Raw genomic sequence first — 20,625 nt, 5'->3', positions numbered from 1 at the left:
CTTCTTAACTGAGTCTGTAAGTCACAGAACTGTGCAGCTCATCAACTCGAGTTTCTCCATTTGCAACTTACAGCAGTTATGTGTGATACTAATATGTATAAATCTGTTTTTTCTTTGTTAATTAGTATTTTATCAGTATGGATTCTTTAACATGTTGTCATGCTATCCTAATGGGTTTTAGATCTACACTAAACTAAATGAGTCATATTTATGGCTTTCATTTTAAAGCATGCAAACCATCTTTACCTCTGTAAAGGAAAGTCTTCAGTAGGTTGATTCAGGAACATTCAGGTCAAGTTGAGGCAAAAAGGCTAAAAAGAAAAGAAACACCTCAACTTTATCTTTGTCATTATCTGAAAGGTTAGTTCAGAAAGGTTCAGGCATCCTTCTCTCCAGCCACGTTTTCTAGGTCGTCCTGAGGGATCCAAAAATGATCCACGTGTCAAATGAACATTCATCAGTTCTATGTGACTCACAGAATAGCACAGCGCTGGGAGCCAGTAGAAGATCAGTGTGATAAATAATTTGCACAATGATGACATAATATTGACTTCTGTGTGTGTGTGTGTGTGTGTGTGTGTGTGTGTGGTCTTAATGGACAAATGTTTGATACCATGTTTGTAGAGACATTTCAGCATTTTGAAGATATTTTAAAACAACAGGACAGTTATGATGCAAATACAATATTATTATTAGTTGATTTTAGACCTTTTAAAAGTGTAAGATGTCTCAATGGAGGAGATGTGATTGAAATCAAGTCAAACTGTGACATCTTGTGGTTAAATACCAGGTGTGCAAGGTGTATTTCCGGGTTTCTAAGACTAACGTACTGTACTCAGTGTTGTCACCTGTACTTTATTCAGGTGTTTTCTATGTTTTACTTTTTACTGTACTTTTACTTTTTCAGAGTGAAATGCTGTAGTTATTAATAATACAAAATATAATCTACTAAAAACAAACTGTGGCGTATTATACAGTTGGTTAAGATTAGTTTAATCCTTGGAGGCAACTCATATAATATAAAGAATAAAAATCAAAATAACCTCAAACTTTAGCAGCTGTAACATATTATTGATAAACACATGAATGCATCAATAATTCCGATCCAGTTAAATGAGCAGTGGAAGGTTTGTACCATACTTTTCCTGATGCACATTTATTTATAACAGTATTATTTTGCATGAGGTACTGATAGGTTTAATAAAGATCTGACTACTCCTCCACCCACTGTGAATCTGAAGCAGCTCCAGAGGCAGGGGGCAGATCACAACGCCCCTCTGATGCCGTGCACCGGAATCTGAGGTCGGTGAGGACGTGGCGTAGCGGAAAACCCGGAGAAAGGAGCACAAAGGGAGGCTGCATGCGCAGACTCACTGCCACGACAGCGGCTCCGTTCTTCCACGTGGACCCTGTCATTGACCAAAACACGCTCCGGTCTCCGTGGCAGCCGGAGGGACGTGGGCGGACGGTGCGTAACCGCCGGCGTTGCGCAGTGCAGACCGGGAGGTGCGAGCGAAGCGGCGCAGGGCAGAGGTGTTCCCCACATATGAACCTGCCGAATTAGAGCTGTTTACTGCCCTCCACACATCAACCATGCGGACAGGTAGGATCATCATCACTCTGAGTGAGACACCGGTCTCATCCATCTACAGCTGCACTTTACTCACGATGCGGGCGGATTGTGTGGCACGGCTCACATCAATGTTTAATACAGGGACAGATTAACAGGCTGACAAGGCTGTTTTCTTTTATTTGTGTCTTAAGACAGGAGTATTACAAGCAGCTATAAGAAACTGTCAGCGTTTTTACTGTGATCAGGCTGATAATGCAGCAGAGGGTCATGTGGGGCTGAATGAGGAGGAAGCTGCAGTGTTCATGTCATAAAGCAGCTCTGCACACATCCTAGGTAATTCAATCTCATCTATAAAACACTGGTGACATTAGGGCAGTGGGTAGGAGCTATACTGAGCTCAACAGTGGAGTAAAAGATAAAATCCTGAACTTTACTTAAGCAGAAAGGAAATGTGTTCATCTGTTTCTTATTGATTAAAGGTGTTGTAGCGTTCCTCTAGTGTTGCTCTTCTGATACCTCTAAAGCAGTGCTTATGATCTTTACTGACCTTATATTCTGTGAGAAAATATGCAAAAATATAAATATAAATATAAATATATATATAATTTTAGTCGTAGGTCAGCAGGTTATATACAGTACACTGTAGACTACATTTACTGTGCCCCTGTTATCTAGTGATATCTGGTTCCACTGAGCAACAGTCTGCAGGAGCTAAACTAAACTACTGCAGCATGGAAAGAAAACAAACATCTGCTGCACAGGCCTGTTAAGACAGGATTTGTTTTACTGATACAGCCTCATGTTGAGAATACTGCAAAGTGTAAATACAACAGAGCACAATCATCAGTTACTGCAGTAATGTTTGAAGGTGAAATAGAAAATAGAAATAATAGAATAGAAATAGCATGCTACAATGTAGTATTTTAATAAGTACATTAATGTTACTGTACCACAAACAATATATTTTCACTAATAGTGAACTAATGTTGTGATCATATTATGATAAACTGACTTTTAATGCTGCATTTGGCACACCCTTGGTCATTTCTACTGTGTGTTTATGATTCATATCACTGGCCCTCCTCTGACTGAGTTACAAATATATTTTACTATAATGTACCATGAGGTCCACCATCTGTGGAGCCGCTTCAGGACTGCAGTACTAAACTACTACTATAAATAACAAGCCGCTTATGAAAATATAGATGTATTTTTGCAGATGCAGTACTGTGAAACAGTACCACTATGTGTACTGCATCATGCAACCATCAATTCTCAACTAAAAGAAAATATCTGGACATTTCATTAGGATTTTATCCTTATGTACTGTATGTGCTGATAAATATGCTCTATATGCTTGTAGGTGCGTTAATGGAGTCCCTCCTGAGTAAGCTGGTCCCACGTGTCCTGTCCCTGCTCCTGCTCATCAACCTGTGCCTGGCTGCACCAGGTCTACCTGGGACACAAAGGTAACTCCACCTCCCGTCCACCCAAATCCCTCTCTCTGTGTCTCTATTTCTATCATACATAAGTCATAAACATTTTAGTCTTCCAAGGAAAAATGCTGCATCATATTATACATTTGTGTTTTTAAAAATCTATTTCAAGCAAAAGAAACAAACCTCATTTGAAGTAACTTAAAAAAAAGAAACAAAAACATTGAATGGAGGTAAAGGAAAAGAGAATTTATAAGCTTTTTTATTTGTTTATTTGACAGAGAGGAAGGAGCAGATGTCCAACCTCCTCCTGCAGACCTACACAATCCTTTTGGTGCTGGGGAGGAAGACCGCAGGTGAGTCACACATGGACACATGGACAGTTTGCTGCAGCATTTTCATGTACTGCACTGAATAAAGATTTCTACTAATACTAAAATCTAAGGCACTACATGCAAACCATATCTAAATTCTACAACCTGCTATCTGTTTTAGTGGCCTAAGCAGGTGCTGATTGGTTATTCTGTGAACTTTGGCTGCTGTGTTGTGCTAATGATGTGGCCTGCCTCATATACCGATAAGATTACATGTGCAGTAACATTTCTTTATGTGGCAACCATGACATGATTTCCCCTTTTCCTCCACTGTTGCTGAGTAGCAGAAGGCACTGTCCCATGATAAATCGCAGGTCTAATTTATTCAGGGATGAATATGTGAGATAGCACCAAGTTTGTTTGACTATGGGGCTAAAACTAGTCTTTCTTATCTTGTGTCTGTTCAGTGTGAAACCAGACTTATGAATGCAGACTGTGTAGAATTGCAGTTTATCTGCACCTCTATGGACAAACAGTCACATAGATTCACACAACTTTTCAAAATGTGGGTAATGTTAAACTATGTTTACAGCTTGATGATGTTACATTCCTTAATCTGAGGCCTTTGCCAGAGATCAAGTAATTGTTAAATTGTAAAAGTTAAGGTGTTTCTTTTCTTTTTTGCCTTTACACCTTTGTGTGAGTTTTATAAAGCATGAAAGCAAAATGCTAAATAAAATCACCTTACCTATCACCTTGACACTGAATGTTCCTGGTTTAATAGGGAATATGTGTGAATGACTGCCAGACATAGATTATAAAGACAGAATAGCAGATTGGCTCAAAGACTGAGGACCCAAAGGTGACGTCTCACTCTGTTTTAAGGAGGATGAATGTAAAAACCTTTCAGACACAGACATTTTTGAGGAGCTTACTCCTCTTCTTGATATGTTGAGACTTACTTTAAATACAGTCACATATAATTTGTTATATTCTATATCAACTACAAAGTACTTACAGCTGTGAGAAAAATGTAGTAGTTTAAACTGTAGTGGAGTAAAGGTAAAATCATCAGAAAAGTATCTTAAGTTTCAAAAGTACTCCTAAAAAGATTATAAATGGTAGATTTGATCTTTCTCTTATGCCTCTCACAGCTGATAGTATTTTCAATATGACTCTCTGCAGGTTTGAACATATCCACAGCTGGATTGATATTTATGGATTACATTGTACTGCTGCTGTGTTTACCACAGGTTACTGCAGAGTTATATTCAATCCAGTCTGAAGGATGGCCAAGGAGGACCAGAAATCAACACCTGGGAGCAAGGTAGACATTTACACCTACTGGTGTGACACATGTACAAGATCTAACATGTTGTTTTTCCTTTTTTATAATCATTACCAAACATATAAACTGTGACTGTACTGTTCATCCTCTACAGTTACACTACAGCAGCACATCAAACGTTCAAACATGTCATTCTTCTTGTGCTTTGTGACAGAGGTCTTCTTCCTGTTTGGTCTTTATGACTACGATCGCAGTGGGCTCTTGGATGGCTTGGAAATGATGAAGCTAGTTTCAGACTATAACTCCCATCATACACCCGGAGCACAGGCCAATGAGCAGGTGAGTAGAATGGCTGTAGGTGTGTGTGTTTGAGCTGCTCTGATCTGTTTATTTAACAGTGCATCTTTCTGTTTTCTGACTTCAGGTGGTCTCTATGGTAGATTTTTTACTCCAGACTCAGGATCTAAACCAGAATGGGCTTTTGGCCCCATCAGAGCTGCTGTCTCCTGCATTACCTCACACACAGGTGCTGTACATGTTCACACTCATTATTCTTTAGTTTTATGTTTTATGTAACTCTAGGTCACTGAGCTGCTAATCTCAGCTTCATTTTTAACTGACTCCAGTGTTGTACTTTGCACCACAGGATTCCAGCAGTGATGCAAACAATGCACCTCACCAGGAGCAGGAGGAGGTGGCGGTGGAGGAGAAGCTGTCCGACCCCAGTACTGATAAGGAGAAAGGAGGAGCAGTGGAGCAGAGAGAGGAGGCTCATGAGGAGGTTCAGGTTCACAAGGAAGAGCATCTTCAACATGAAGTAAAACCAGAAGAAGAGCAAGCAACAAAGCAAACAGATGAACACAATGAACTCCCAGAAGCACCAGCAGCAGAACAGGTGCAGGACCAGCACCAGGGAGTACCTGTACATCAGGGGCAACCTGAGATATGAACACACACACACACATATGAAATTGGTCTTTTGGGTGCAGCCTGCTGTAGACTGATAACAGAGTTAAAAATACCACTATCACCTTAGAGAACTTCTTAATTTGTATCCCCACAAGTGGTCCCCCTTTGGATCTGAATCCTGAGACTCTGCAGTCCAGTTCAGTGGACTGTTGAAGATGCAGATGGTTGATGAAAAGATGCATTTCTCCTTATATTGAAATACTCTTTCTGCAACTTCTTCTTCTTAATTTCATTATGAATGCAAACATTGCTGTTAAGGGAGCACAAAGTCTGGTTTTAAAATGCAAATGTATCAGTATTAGTAAAATGGAAGCCATCATAAATAGAAATTATTCATTTTAAATAATTTGACATTTGTAAGATATACTTGATTTTTTTTATTTTGCTTGAATTGTATTTATTTACCAGTTTCTCATACCCGAAGAGTTTTGTATACATTCATTAGTGTATTACTGTGTTTCAAAGCAGATTGTTGTTTCATCCACACCTTTGCCCAATGTCTAGGCCTAATCATGCAGTTAGCAGTGCACCTGGGCTGTTATTTATTAAAAGCTCATTCACATACAGTTCAGATCATGTCATTAATCTAAATTTGGTCTTCCTTGAGAATTTCCTCAACCCACATGCAAACTTAATGCGTTTACAATATAAAATTATTATAACTTTTTTAAAGGGAAAGAATAATCTTTTTATGCAATTATGGTCTTATTCATTATTATTATTCATCATTTTTGCGCACATCTGTACAATTCAATAAGCATTAGAATTTTATGATTTTTGTGCCTGAATGAATTGGAAATCACTAAATTACATATCAGTACTATATGTTTATCTGCAAACTTGTGTTTAAACTATGGAAGAGTTTATAATTTGTTGTAATTTTGTTTACTTTTTAATTTTTTTTAAACCATTCATACATATAAACAGCAGGAGAAAACAAACATTAATTTGTCTCTCTTTCATTGTTTCTTTTTAATATGATTGGATCTGTCTGTCAGAAATTAGATTCTTTATTCTATTGGTTTTTATTGTTTTATCATTAAAATAATGTAAGATGCTATGAAAAGTTAACAAACATGTCAACTCAAACTATCTAGATTGTGGATTTAAAGTTTTGAGTTAAAAATAATAAATAAAATGTTCAGACATAAAGTTTATTTTTAAAAACAAATATTAATAAAATCATAGTTTTATATTTTGTTTCACTGTAGAGACCGGTCGGTTGCTAGGCAACAGAATAACAACAAGCAAACATGGCGGAGAACAAGCAGACTGCAGGTTCGTAAGAGTTAAAGTTAGTTAGTTAGTTATTTAGTTAGTTATTTAGTTAATTAGTTAGTTGTCTATCAGCTGGGATAAATTCTGAATTTATTTTACCTCCAGAATTACGCTTCGGTGTTGACTCGGATTTATATTCAGATCACAGAACTAACGTTACTAAGTTAGCTAACTACCAATCGGCTTCTCCACAAGTTAGTGAACCACAAAAAGTTTTGAGTGAGCGTATCTTGTTGTTCCGAGTCTATCTGTAGAATTTTAGAAACGTCTAGACTTTTCTATAATAAAGAAAATTAAAAAAAAAACATTTTATCGTGTGTTTCACATGTTGCTGTGCTGATGGGAGTCAAAACAAAGATGGCGGCGACTTTACAGATAGAAACTAATTTAGCTTTTTTTTTTTATTGTGCAGTGAATGTTTTCGTGTCACGGTGTTAGAGTTGTGTGATTGTTAGATTGGGAAAACATACTTAGAACAATGGTAAGTATTTTAACGACTTTATTGGTTTATTCAACCCATGGTTGACCTCTAACGTCACCTGTGTCTCGAACGTTTGCTAACATTTAGCGTTAGCTAGCAGTAGCGTCTGAGGTTCAGAAACAAGCTGGCTAACGTCAACTCTCCGCTCTGTCCTTGTTTTTCTATTCTATCTGACAGAGGGCAAAGTGTCAGAGGTCCACAAGAAGATTAAAGCAGCTTTTGAAGCCTTTGACTATGAGTCCAACAACACAGTTGATGTCCGGTGAGTTCCTGCACTAACTTACAGATGATATGTTCACATCTTTCTCCACCTCTGATGGAAGTAATAATGATTTATTTCAAAGCAGAGTCACCAAAAGCCAAAAGAGTAAAGTACATGATGTACAAGAAAGTACATTTAGCTACTGAGGTACTGTACAAAGGCCACTACAGTTTAGAGAGAAGTTAGTTTGTTCAGAAGCTTTAGTCACTTTGCAAATAAAAATTCTTAATACAAAATAAAATCAGCTAATAAACAGTAACATAGTATAAGCACAATCTTAGTGGAATACTTTTGTACTAAATTTTAGACCTTGTATTTAGTACCTTAGTAAAATATGTACCCTATCCTACCCATAGAGGAGTTCTTGCTCTTTTACTAAAGCTTACTCCTGCTTCCACCGGGGTGAACATAATTTGATTAACTGCAGATTTGTTGGAAATCTGCACCACTTGAAGTACAGTATTAACAAGCAGAGCCTCCAGTCCTGCATCTTGTGGTCCTACCTTGTTAAGGGACCCTGTGTCGAAATCTGCTTAATTTCAGTAAAGTAGTGTGGCGGCTGCATAGTGTAGTGGTAAGATCGCCTTCCGTGCTGGAAACCGGGGTTCACGTCCAGGCTGTGGCCTACCTCCATTAGGGGTCCTTAGACAAGACCTTTTTTGTATAAGTTGCTTTGGATAAAAGCATCTGCCTAATGACGAAATGTAAATGCAATGTAAAATGTAGTGCTTTATCATATTTCTAAGTGAACACATAGCAAAGGGCAAGATTTTATTATTCTGTCACAGAATTACTCTATGGCTGAAACTAACATTTTTTTCCCATATAAATATTAAAGTTATTCTGTTTAATTGATTAATTGCTCAGTGTATTAAATGTCAGAAAATGTTAAAAAAATAATAAAAAATAAAGAAGCCAATTACTATTATTATTGAAAACTCAAGGAAACTAGCAAATATTTGAGAAGCTGACACAGTACATTTTGGGCATTTTTGCTTTGAGAAACACTTAAACAATTAGTCATCAAAACGATTGACGTTTCATTTTATGTTGGTTGTCTACTTGATTCATCAATAATTTCATCTTTACAGCAGTGGCTAGTGTCTGTATGGGGAAATGATGAAATTACATTTTGTGGTCACCAGTATTACCCTGCAAAATAGTTAAAATAAAAGATTGAAAATACTATATATAGGAAGTCATATATAGAAAAGTGTCTAAACATAATGAATAAATGTACTTTGTAAAATTCTACGAAGTCATTTATCTTAGGATCTCATCTTTATTTTCTGACGTATACTGAAAGCAGATCCTTTCAAGCATAAATATAGTTGGGTACTGAGTATACTCTACAGTATCTTTTCCCTTGTGTTGGGTTTGAACCACAGAATGTCACACCACTAAGCATACTCTGGGATTTAAATTAAAAAAATGACATAGAGGGAACACGATAAATGTGTAGTTTATGGGGAAAGCTACATTCGGCTTGTCGTGTAGTATTTTCAAATGTCTCCCTGCTTCACTGTTTTATGGTCTTTGGGGAAAAGTAAACTGAAACATCTCTGGATCCACGTTCAGATGTTTGAGGTAAGCAAGGTGCTAATTTTTGCTGTGATTGTAAAAAAATAAAGTGGATGTTTTGACACAACTTTTGTACGACTCTGGAGGAGAGGCAGATCACAGGATCACTGTTGTCTAAAGAACATATAAAATGCATATTTACATAATACACATTATTTTTAAGTTTCTTAAGCTTTTTTTGTTTCCTGCCATGTTTGTTTTTTTAGAGAGATTAGCACCATCATATATTCTCTTGGCTGCTTCCCCACTCAGAAAAACCTACACGACTTCATAGCTGAGGTGAGAGGTTTAACTACTTACAGTTTAATCCTACAATTATACTAGTTTGGGCTTTTATACTATTTTTAAAAAATCCAAACCCAGCAGTCTTGTCCTGATTGACCAGGTGGAAGAGGACCACACAGGATATATCCACCTGGACAGGTTTCTCCCAGCCATGACCAAAGTACTATTGGAGAACAAGTAAGATAGTTCTGTTATCTCCTAAACTGATGCCAGTAGTTGATTTGAAGATGTCACTCTTAATTAATGCTGCATTATGAGGGTGAGAAGAAAGTCCTGTCTCAGCTTAAAGCACATTATTTTTTATTCAGTGCATTTTTCTACTAGTTATTACTGACAGAGCAAATAACTGAATTTCAGATTAATTTTATATAGTATTTGGTAAATGTAATGACAGTGGCACAAAGTAACATAATACATCAACATTATTATAAAACTAATAATGCTGATAATAATATAATTCCTCTTTGCCTTGGATCAAATTTCACTTTACTTTGCAGTTGTGTAGACAGATGCTGTGGCTCGCATTGTGTCTGCTTTAATTACAAAGTACACAGAACTGTTCCGAGGTACTAACTAACCTACCACAGGAGACAGACACATTTAAAAAAGGTTTGTGTGTGTTAGGTTTCCTTCCATTCCTGAGGACCTTCTGCTTCAGGCGTTTGAGGTGAGATCAGTTGTTATTTCATGTGTATTCTCCAGTGTTGATGTAGTTTATCAGCCAATATTTACACTGTCAGCAGTGTACTACCAGCATTACCGATATTTGTTAAACACTCACACTGTGTTTTCAGGTTCTGGACAAAGAAAAGAAAGGCTACCTGGAGCCAGAGGAGCTGACAAAGTATATGACACAAGAAGGTAAAGCAGAAACCTTTTTACTTTATGAGGTAAAGAAATATTGTGTGGTAAAAAAATTTTTTTTTTTAAAATATTCTTCGTACTACCAAACGACCTACAACCGTTCTGAGCTGTGGCTGTGTTTGATCGTGGTTGTCTTTTCGCTAGGTGAGCCCTTCACTCAAGAAGAGATGGATGAGATGCTGACTGCGCTCACTGACCAGGAGAAAAACCACATCTATTACAAAGACTTAATCAGCCAGCTGACCATTGACCCTGATATGTAGACAGACTCTCAGGTTTGTGTGTCTTTGGTATTTGTGTCCATGTGTACATGCATTAAGGTGATTAGAAGTTCTAGAAAGTATAACTACACATAAATAGCCCAGTCCTCACCTTGTATTTTCAGAATTGCTTATCAAATCAAATACTTTTTGGTATGTATCAAAGCAGGAGCCTCATGACCAACAGCATAATTTAAAGCCTAATACCGAAATGTACTTGTCTATTTGAGAGACTGAGAGAGAAGCTGCATTTAAGAATGAGAACTGTCTGCAGTCCTAACTCAGGAAGCTAGGCTCAAAATAGTTGCTGAGTCTAAATATAGCACAGGCTTCTTACAAGCTGTGCAGCAGTGAATGTTACAGTGTGTGAAGTACCATAGGCTGGTTTGGAAGATGTACATGTAGAATTGATTCATGCTTAAAGATTAAAAGTGACAGAGTCCTTATTCTTTCATTCATTCATCTTCCTAGACGCTCGTCCTCCAGCAGGACTGCTGGAGCCTATCTCAGCTATTATAGGCAAGAGGCAGGGCACCAATCCATCACAGGGTGACATACAGAGACAGGCAAACATTCACACTCACACCTATGGGCAATTTAGAGAAGACATGCAAACTCCACACGGTAAGGCAGCTGGTGGACAAATAGTGACAGCAGGTGAATTGACCTTGGTGCATAAGGAAGAAAGGAAACAACAGTATTATCACATTATGGTGGACAGCCATGATGAGACAGTCTGATAATACAATAATAATAATAATAATACTAATAATAATAATAATAATAATGTGTATGATGTCCAGAAAAACTTTGTATTTGTAACTAAATCAAATGCCTAATTTAAGTATCTGCTTAAAAAGTGATGTGCAGCAACAATGGAAATTAATTTTATCAATAAACAAAAAAATGATTGCATTATCAGCATAGCGTGACTGAATTCTTAACATGTATGGAACAGTTAAACAAAGCTTTGGAACATTGGATGACATACTGTAGCTTATCTAGAGCTTAGATAAGTATGATGTGGGAGCAAACACATGCAGGTCTCTATGAGCACAAGTGCATGCTAATGTTTAATTTCACAGTAAAAACATGACCCGTTACTTTAAAGACATTAGAAAGTAAAACTTAAGTCTACATCAATAGAAAAATTCTAATAAACATCCCCTTTTCACTAAACAGCAAATGTAATAAACAGAATAAGGCTCATTTACCTGCAGCATAATCAAACAGCACTGAATCAAGACAGCACTGATACATTTCTCACCTCATTTTTTAACCCTTTATATTTTTTTCTTGACCTCATATGTTGCATTATAACAAACATATTACTCAAAAATAAGCTTTAACAAACACATTTCAATAAACTAAAGTTTAAGGTTTGAGAGAAAAAAACAAGTTGAGGTGTGATTGTGAAACATACTTCATTCTGAATGGAGAATAACCAAAGTTCAGTCTGTTATGGAATGTTTGATTTGTAAATAGTGAGACATAATAGAGCTAACATCATTCACATTTGAGTCCATTACTGTAAATACAGTTGAAAATAAAAGCGATTCCAATCCTAAAAAGACTGAAATGGGATGTTGATGGAAACTTAGCGACAGGACACTATTTTCACTTCTTTTCAAGAAAAATAAATGAGGAAAGTAGTGACCCTCACCACCAGCAGAGCATCAACACACGTTGGATCCTTCTTGAGATATCTGGCACTTATTTTGGTATAATTGAGATGAACTTTGTAGAAAATATAAATTCAGCGTGGTCCTCTACTCTGCAGATGAAGGGGATGTACCCTTCCATGTCACGTGAGAATGAGTTACCATTAATCTCTCCCTTACATCAGTGTTGTTTGGTCCTTCAACAGTCGTTATAAAGGGCAGGGAACAAAGAGAAGGCATGACAGGTAATGGAAGAGTAATGGGGGGAAAAATTACAAGAAAGAAAACAATGAGAAGAGGTCAGAGAGGGAAGATGAAATAAAAGAGCATGGAGGTAGAGAGGAAATTATGACATCATATTCTGCTACCAACAGTGGTCTCTGTTTTTGCACTATTGCACTGCAACAGACACACAGGATTCTTAAAACAAATCAAACACACCCCAACCAGTATGCACATTTCACATATTGTGGGAGGAAAAAGGAGGCGATCACTTCCTCACTGGCTTTCTACTTAAAATCTTCCTTTGCCTTTGAGAATGAGACAGGAAAGGGAAGAGGCAGGACAGAGCCTTGCAAACAAAAAAATAAATTAAAAGAATTCAAAACTAACAGGCTGTGAACCTTTCTGGAGCTTTACTTTTTGGAACACCTAATAAACATTCTAAAATAAAGATCCAGGTATTTCTATAATTGTACAACTCTGGAGAAGCTTGCTGCATAGTAGAGCTACAGGTTTAAAAAAATAATAATCATGTTAATTTATCCTGCAGCAGACATTGTGCTGCTTTTGTGTGTGTGCAGCTATTCTAAATAAAACCACCTGGTGTGTATATGGCTTATTCCAAACCTTGTCCCTCTTTATCTCATCCTTGCTAAAGGCCAAATTTTGTAAGGCTTTGGAAAAGTAGAGGATCTCAGTTCTATAAAATCACTAGAGTCAGATGATGGGCTGCAATGACTTGGCAAAGATGGTGGGCAGATGACACGCTGTGTTCTGAAATATAAAACAAACTATGCCTAATGGCTTTGCATCCGGGCAAAGACACTTAAACGTAAATTATAACATCTAAGTAATGTTGCTCTCAAACTAGTGTAAACACCTACCTAAGAATTATTTGAAGAGAACCTGGTTATAGTCCCAATTTACAAACCTGTAATATTATGAGTTTGTTGGTTTTTCACTATGTACACAACAAAATCAAAACTGAGAATAAATAGCCACTGTACCCCATCATCTGATTCCAATGAGTTAATCATTTCTCTCAATGGTCTGCATGGGCCATGAGCTGCAAAGCTGAAAGCAGTTACCTGATATCTTAATCAGTACCTGTGTTTGCCAGGCAGACTTTTTGCATCACTCCTAGATCAAGTTTCCAAAGTCACATTGTTTGCTGACTGTTAGCACTTCACATTAACTGACAATTTGGTGTCCTTGTCTAGATCTGCAGCACCAGGCCAGCAGCTGAGATGTTGTCCCCTCCACCTGCAGTCTGAAAAACCTCAGTGCACACCAGCACCGGAGCCACACAAATCTCGTAGTCCGCCTCCTCCCAGCAACTGACCGGCCTGGTTTCCTGCAGAGGGATACGCTGGCTGCCCTCCCGCCGGCTAACCGAGAAAGAGTCGTCCATGATGAGCCTCGCCTTGCTGGGGTTAATGTCATTAGAGCCACAGACATGGCGGTTAGCTGTGAGCGAGGCCTTGGCCGTGGCTGACATGGTGTTCTTCCACTGAGAGCCACGTGTCACAATTATAGCCTGAAAGGCCAGCGTGTGGACATGCAGTCGGGTAAGCGGCTTGCTCTTAGCTTTCACACCGTTTGTATCACTTTCAGCACTGTCATCCTTGTAGCGTTGGTTCATAATGCGATAGACCTCCCTCATCTGGTCGAGGACGGTAGCTACACGAGGGTTTGGGTCTGACAACACTGTGATGTTGGAGCCTTTAAGGAGGCTGAGCAGGTTGGGAAGCTCCTGTTCATTCATCCCCAGTGAGTCCGCCTGGGAAAGCAAAAACTGAGATTCAGCTGTGGGCACACATTTAACTGAATCCTTGAACTGATGTCATAAGGTTGATCTGGGTGACCAACATGGCAGGATTAGTATTTTCATAAACTCTTCTCTTTAAAATTAGTTCTGTGCTGGTTGGCATGCAAATGTAATGCAATGCAAATGTTTTTAAAACAGTACCATAGTTTTGCAGTTATGTTAATGTTATTCACTTGCTAAGTAACAGGTAAAAATAAAGTTTGCTATTACTTGTACTGTTTCACATGACTAATGTCACTCAGTTCTCTTTGAAATTGTGCAATCATACATACATGGGGGATGACATAGCGAAGCAGGTCTTCCATTAACATCTCTTCCACAAAACTGGCCATCTCAAAATGCACACCAATCTGAGGAGAGGACGAAGCCAGGAGGTCAGCGAGCCGGGAGAGAAGAGCTTCCCGCTCACCTGGAATGATGGAGGAAGAGATGGAAGATGGGAAAAGAAATCAATCATTCAATAGAAAGTGAAGGAGTATGGATGTGAGTGAAGGGTGAATATTTGGAAAACAGAAAAGGGAGGGGAGGATGTCAATAAAGAGGGAATGCAGTTAAAGAAAGGGCGATGAGGAGTGATTGGTGACTTAATTCCAAAGCTGAATAACATAATTGAGTAAACATGACATAATCATCTAAGCATGTTTTCATCATAATATTTATAAACATGACTGTAGAAAGGTGTATTTATTAAGTATAATTATATTCAAAAGTTAATACTTCTATTCCCTGGAATTAAGCTAATCCTATAATTTACCATTTTAACAAGAACGTAGTTCAGTTTTAAGAGTAAGTTCCTCTTAGGAAAATGTTTTCATTATATATTTAAATTCAGGGTTTGCTTAAATTAATTCACATCCCCAAACCTTAAAAAAAATATTAGATATTTCATATCATCAACAATAAAAACTTGTCACCCTTCTCCTGTTACCTGTCTGGAAGGGGAAGTTATCCATCATTTGCAACCCTCCCACCACCAGCAGGTCCGGTTCGAAGCCTTCGAGTTTCTTAGCAAACTCCTCCATGGAGGCCAGGTAGGGGTTGTGTTCATCGCTGTGGATGATGTATCTATAGAGCACAGGCACGGTTAGCTCCAAATATCTTAGAGCCATAAATCTTTGCACATGGACGCAAGCTTAATATACACACACACACAGTTTACTTCATCCCCCCAAGATTTCCCAAATGGTCAACTGACTCCTACCTGTTGGCTCTACGTGAGGTAAAGTGCCCCCAGCTTGCTCCAGATGGATACTCGAGGATCAGATGGATGTCTGGTTCTTCTACTGTGTTCCCTGCCACTGGAAAGAGAGGTGAGGTTAAGGAGAATGGAGGAGGATACGATAGAAAAAACATGAGACACAGGAAACAGAAACTAGAGAAACCCAGAAGAGATGGAAAAATAAAAAGAGTAGGAAGCAGTGGGAAAGAGTGAAGAGGGAAAATAAGGAAATAACAGCTTGAAATAAGTATCACGAGGGCTGAGGAGGTGATAAGCATGTACAAAGTGTGTTTGTTTGTATATTGTACCCGTGATGTGTTGGGACAGGACATCAGTAAAATCGCTGCTGAAACTTCCCCCTAGCAACACATCACATCCCTCAGTTGCCATGCGACCAGCCATTGCCGGAGCATTACCGCCCACTGACCATCTGTTCCCAGGTAAGTCACGGGACGCCTCGACCAGCTCACTAAAGAGGGTGTCATTTAACATAAAACGCCTGCAGGAAAGAAAAGAAAAACAGTGAACAGTGTTAAAACTCAAGGACCTAAACAAGCAACAAGCAACATCTTCTCTTTAAAGGCTAACAAAAGATCTCCAAATAGTAATATAGTTCATTAAAAATACTAGTTTAAGAAGTCGCACACTTAGTAAAATGGAGTCACCTGAGTGCAGTGAATTGCAGTATAAAAATAAGTAGATCTGGAAGTTTCAATTACAGGAGGATCAGTATCCTGGCTAAAAACTACACCGTGAAGACAAAAGAACAGTCCAGGCAACTCAGAGAAAATGTGTTAGAAAAGCCCAAGTTAGGGGATGGATACTGGGAAGTAAATTTCCAAGTAACTGAATAAATGCATGGAGTACAGGTAAATCGTTAAGAAAAGGAAGGAATATGACACATGCCTACAGCGGGCCGTCCTCAAAATCTGCCTATTCACTAATTTAGATAATATGTTGAACGTATTTAAAATCCTACAAAAAACAAACAAAAGCCTAACTGCTCATCTAACTGCCTAAACTGGTTTCTGTGGGCAAGAGGGGCTTTTAAACTAAACTCTCTCACACATTCCCTTGTCGTTTCTGTCAGTGGTGATTGTGTAAGTCTGTTGCCTTTAGGTGTTAGTTTCACACAATGAACAATGACTCAGAGGCACCAGAACAGGAGCAGCCACCAGCCACAGATCAGAGAGATGAGACGAGTCCAACCACATATACTTAGAGCCGCTGTACAGCATGTAAATGCCAAACGTCAACAAAGGTACAAAGAACACAACACAAACACTGACCAAAGAGTAAGCACAGATACAGTATGTGAGCACCGTCCAACTACACCCTGCACATTCATGGTGGAACGTGAAGGAACGTGTGTGGGCAAAAGGAGCAACGTAGCCTGAGGGTTGAGATACAGAAACAGTTAAATTTGATCTTGGCCTTAAGCCTCAAACTCTTCATCTGGTTCACATTCCTTCTCCTTCTTATCAAATCTTTTCTCAATTAAAAAACATTTTGAAGTCGGACAAACTTGTCTTTTGTTTGATCACGACTACACTGTCATAATCTATTGTCCTTCCTGAGCCAAAAAGATGATTACATCTGCAAACGGTTCATAATACTGCAGTGTACTGACAAAGTTCAGGGAGCACATTACTCCTTGTATTTTGCATGTGTCGGCTGACTGCCAGAAGGAAGAGTCAACTAAGCTGTCGCAGCACAGGAGCTGAAGCATTGGTCAGCTCTTATTAAAACAAACGACTTACTCTGCAGCAGCTCCTGGTGAAAAGAAGTAGGCAAAGCTCTGAGCCAGTTGTTCTGCATTTTCTATGTAGTCATGGTGAAGGGGCTGGTCTGTGGCAGAGAGACCGATCTTATTCAGCAGTGATACTCCGTCCACTATGAGGTCAACACAGCCTCCAAACCCTGAGGATGAAGGAAAGGGACAAAGACAAATAAAGACACGTAAAACTGCAATTAAAACTTATCATCTCGGGGGAACAATAAAAGGAAAGATAAAGAGATGGCCTCAAGGAGGAAGGGAGAAGACTGTTAATCGCACAGGTATTTTCTTTGACACTGCGGTCAAACCGGACAATGTAGTAAGTGAGGTGTGATGTGTGACTGCTGCTGTTGCAGGACACACACGATACGTCGTTACAGTTGGCTCAAACACCTGTGGCATCAACGCTCTGCATTCAGCTATAAAGTCTTTTCTGTCAAGTCTGAACGTGGAGAGTAATGAGCTCAAATAACCTAAAGCTGCATGTGTGCTGTTAACAGAAGCATGAAAAGGATTGAAGTGGATATTATGAGATTATTTATGAGCTTGACTTGGCCCGAGTGATGTTATAATATCTAATTCGAAGCAACTATGAAGTAACAGGTCTGACTGTGTGGCTCAGCCTGTTCAGCTGGGTGAAAGGTTGGGCAGACACAGTGGCCATGTTTGTTGTTTGTTTGTATAAAGGTTCAAAGAACAAGATATGAGGATTAGATTGGAGGATCAGCTTCAGGAGATACTAAACTGTGGATGACATCCATTAGAATTGCTGGAACTGTGTGTCCCCATTTGAAGAACACTTGAAGAAGGAGCCCACTAATCACTGGTGGCATTGTTGGTATGACCACCCACACTTTTACCAGGCCTTTGTTTAATAATGATATAATAAGAGGATGGAGTTCCCAAAACAAACTGAAAACAAGGCCTGAGACCAACATTGGATGTATTTATGTATACTAGTGACATAGACTAGACCAGTATTATGGTTGTGTTGGCCCACATTCATGTCAGCACTCAGTCACATGCTGATTATTTCAAACAGCGTCAGGAGGAGGTGATGTGATGGAGCAGCTCCAGCTGATGTGACTCTGCAGATCATTGACAGTCACACCTCTTTCACCTTTATCAATCTACACTGTGGTGGGTCAACATACATTAGTTTAACTAGATCTCAGGAGGAATACAAGTGATGAGACAATGAAATGCATTTCAGTGTAATTTAGTACTTTTACTTTTAAAGTCCTCCACCCGTGTTGCCTTCACTTGTCCCAGGATCTAACGTTACTCCTGAGTCTTGGATAAAAGATGTGCATAAAGTGTGGACATAAAGTTTCCCTGCGCTGTTTATAATCTCAGATTTTTAGATGAACGTAATTCAGGTATTGAAGCCAACTGTAAGACAGTTAACGTTAACTTTTATTTTCAGTTTTGTTAGTGAGTGTGGGCAATAACGTGAGTAAATCTAACGTTACCGTTAAAATCTAAGGTCGATGCTAACTTTAGCTCGTCTGGAGCAGTTTAATAACTTTAAAACCAGTCTGCTTCTACATGTCGACTCAAACTAATCAATTATTAACCAGTGAAACTAGGTTAGACTAGCATGCTAATGTTAGCTAGCTCCCACCACTTACCAATGGCCACTTTCGGTCTAGCGACGCTGTTCATCCCCACTTTGCTCTCAGCCCGGAGCAAAGAGGACAGGACCGCGTCCAGCCGGTCGTCCAGCACTTCATCCTGGGGTGCCCGGAACCAGAGAGCCAGCAGGACTACAAACAAGGACACAACCGGTCCATACTTCATCCACGAAGCCGTGCCTCCTCCCTCCATCGCTCGCTGACCAGCTAGCTCCAGCTGCTCTCTCCGGGTGTATCAACGAGCGCTCCGCCACTCGCAGCGCGGCGCTCGGCTGCGTTTGGTTATGGAACCGGCGTGCCCCGTTCTGCGCCAGTGGGCGGGTACTGAGCTGAAATCTATATTGCAGAAGCTAATTAAAAAAAACATCGCATCAATCTATATTTAATTATCTGCAGATAGTTACTTTCTACAACACTGTGCACGGTTCACTTTATAAGTTTGTTTTAACGTAGAGACACTGTCCAGGTTGTATAGTCGGCGGTGTATAAAACGAGCAAACAGTATTCTACTACGAAGGGGGAGTGTTTTGTTTTTGCTGACAAGGCGGAAGTTTGGATTATTTATCCTGATCATCATCATGAAATGTGATCTGATCTTTATTTAAGTCCAGAGTTTTAACAAATACAACGTGTTTAAAATACTAACACAAAACAATTCTGACCTTTCATGTCTTTATTGGGAATAACCATAAAAACCTCATAGTGCTACTGGAAAAAGTATGTGAACCCTTGGAATAATGACCTAGAATAACCTAATCGGAGTTAGGTGTTGGCATAAATTAAGAAAATTAGTTTGGTGGTTTGGTTTTGACTGACAAAAACCACTACGCACAAGAAGGATACGCTTATGTGAGCCATGCCTTGCCAAAAGGAGCTTTTATTTGATCTAAAATCAGGAATTGTTGATTTAAATAAAGCTGGTAAGGGTTACAAAGTGATATCAAAGACTAGAAAATACCCAGTCTACAGTTAGGGAAACAATCTAGTGGTCAAAATGACCCCAAGAGCACAACAAACCCTCATGAATGAGGTAAAGAAACAACCACGAGTGACAGTCAAAGATTTGAAGGCATCATCGGAACAGGCTAACATCTGTGTACATGAGTCTACAGTACGTAAAAACATTGAACCAGCAGGGTGTCTATGACAGGACACCACGAAGGAAGCTGCTGCTTGCTAAAATGAACATTTCTGCACACCTGACGTTTGTCACACTGACACTGCACAGCAGTGTTGGCAAAATGTTTTGTGGACAGATGAAACTATGTTGAACTATTTGGAAAGAACACACAGCACTACATTTGGTGTAAAAAGGTCACTGCATATCATGAAAACATCATCCCAGTTGTAAATGTGAATGGTGGAAGAAACATCATGATTTGGGCCTTGATTTGCACTGACTGAAGGGAAGATGAATTCCAAAGTGGATTAAAAAATTCTTCAGGATAATTTGACAATGTCTGTACGTCAGCTGAAACTGACACTGCTACATTTCAGAGGAAAACACGATACACTTTAGTCCACTGCAGTCATGTCATGATTTCATTTTGCAGTCTAGACCTCAGTACCTAAACCTTTGATTGTTTGAAAGTTTACTTTATTGCTTGTAATACAGTATTTCTATATTATATTCTTACTTTCTAACTTAACTAATCAATTTTCTGCAAGTTAGTTTTAGTTTTTGCTTGGTTTT

General features: G+C 38.9%; 3 protein-coding genes across 5 annotated transcripts; 2 read left to right on the top strand and 1 right to left on the bottom strand.

Annotated features, from left to right (window-relative positions):
• The first annotated feature begins 1,296 nt into the window (after positions 1-1,296).
• On the top strand, positions 1,297-6,505 carry cgref1 (cell growth regulator with EF-hand domain 1). Of its 2 annotated transcripts, none has more exons than XM_026377717.1 (7): positions 1,297-1,603; positions 2,937-3,042; positions 3,291-3,365; positions 4,577-4,650; positions 4,826-4,950; positions 5,036-5,137; positions 5,258-6,505. In XM_026377717.1, exons 1-7 carry the CDS (start codon positions 1,594-1,596, stop codon positions 5,558-5,560), a joined length of 795 nt encoding a protein of 264 aa, XP_026233502.1. In that variant the 5' UTR covers positions 1,297-1,593; the 3' UTR covers positions 5,561-6,505. The 2 variants fall into 2 exon arrangements, with proteins under 2 accessions (XP_026233502.1, XP_026233503.1); XM_026377718.1 differs by lacking the exon at positions 1,297-1,603 and adding an exon at positions 1,828-1,906.
• A 309-nt stretch (positions 6,506-6,814) lies between these two features.
• On the top strand, positions 6,815-13,823 carry efcab2 (EF-hand calcium binding domain 2). 2 transcript variants are annotated; one of them, XM_026378331.1, is made up of 8 exons: positions 6,815-6,858; positions 7,517-7,601; positions 9,389-9,461; positions 9,568-9,644; positions 10,092-10,134; positions 10,262-10,328; positions 10,476-10,606; positions 13,695-13,823. In XM_026378331.1, exons 1-7 carry the CDS (start codon positions 6,834-6,836, stop codon positions 10,592-10,594), a joined length of 489 nt encoding a protein of 162 aa, XP_026234116.1. In that variant the 5' UTR covers positions 6,815-6,833; the 3' UTR covers positions 10,595-10,606; positions 13,695-13,823. The 2 variants fall into 2 exon arrangements, with proteins under 2 accessions (XP_026234116.1, XP_026234117.1); XM_026378332.1 differs by lacking the exon at positions 13,695-13,823 and adding an exon at positions 11,063-11,352.
• adpgk2 (ADP-dependent glucokinase 2) lies at positions 11,632-19,341 on the bottom strand. The gene is made up of 7 exons (XM_026378330.1): positions 18,930-19,341; positions 17,282-17,441; positions 15,830-16,020; positions 15,504-15,600; positions 15,231-15,367; positions 14,575-14,711; positions 11,632-14,254 (listed from the first exon to the last, which is right to left on the bottom strand). Exons 1-7 carry the CDS (start codon positions 19,123-19,125, stop codon positions 13,691-13,693), a joined length of 1,482 nt encoding a protein of 493 aa, XP_026234115.1. The 5' UTR covers positions 19,126-19,341; the 3' UTR covers positions 11,632-13,690.
• Between the last annotated feature and the right edge of the window lie 1,284 nt (positions 19,342-20,625).

This window comes from Anabas testudineus, chromosome 3, assembly GCF_900324465.2.
Source record: "Anabas testudineus chromosome 3, fAnaTes1.2, whole genome shotgun sequence".
NCBI lineage: Eukaryota > Metazoa > Chordata > Actinopteri > Anabantiformes > Anabantidae > Anabas > Anabas testudineus.
This window is presented reverse-complemented; position numbering and strand designations above follow the sequence as displayed.

Coding starts and splice junctions, on each gene's coding strand:
- adpgk2 (XM_026378330.1), bottom strand. CDS start 19,125: ATGGAGGGAGGAGGCACGGCTTCGTGGATGAAGTATGGACCGGTTGTG. Junction 17,442..18,929: donor TAGACCGAAAGTGGCCATTG/GTAAGTGGTGGG, acceptor CTTCATCCTCAG/GGTTTGGAGGCTGTGTTGAC. Junction 16,021..17,281: donor TCACCAGGAGCTGCTGCAGA/GTAAGTCGTTTG, acceptor TCTTTCCTGCAG/GCGTTTTATGTTAAATGACA.
- cgref1 (XM_026377717.1), top strand. Junction 3,043..3,290: donor GGTCTACCTGGGACACAAAG/GTAACTCCACCT, acceptor TTTATTTGACAG/AGAGGAAGGAGCAGATGTCC. Junction 5,138..5,257: donor CTGCATTACCTCACACACAG/GTGCTGTACATG, acceptor TTTGCACCACAG/GATTCCAGCAGTGATGCAAA.
- efcab2 (XM_026378331.1), top strand. CDS start 6,834: ATGGCGGAGAACAAGCAGACTGCAG. Junction 7,602..9,388: donor AACAACACAGTTGATGTCCG/GTGAGTTCCTGC, acceptor TTGTTTTTTTAG/AGAGATTAGCACCATCATAT. Junction 10,135..10,261: donor TTCTGCTTCAGGCGTTTGAG/GTGAGATCAGTT, acceptor CTGTGTTTTCAG/GTTCTGGACAAAGAAAAGAA.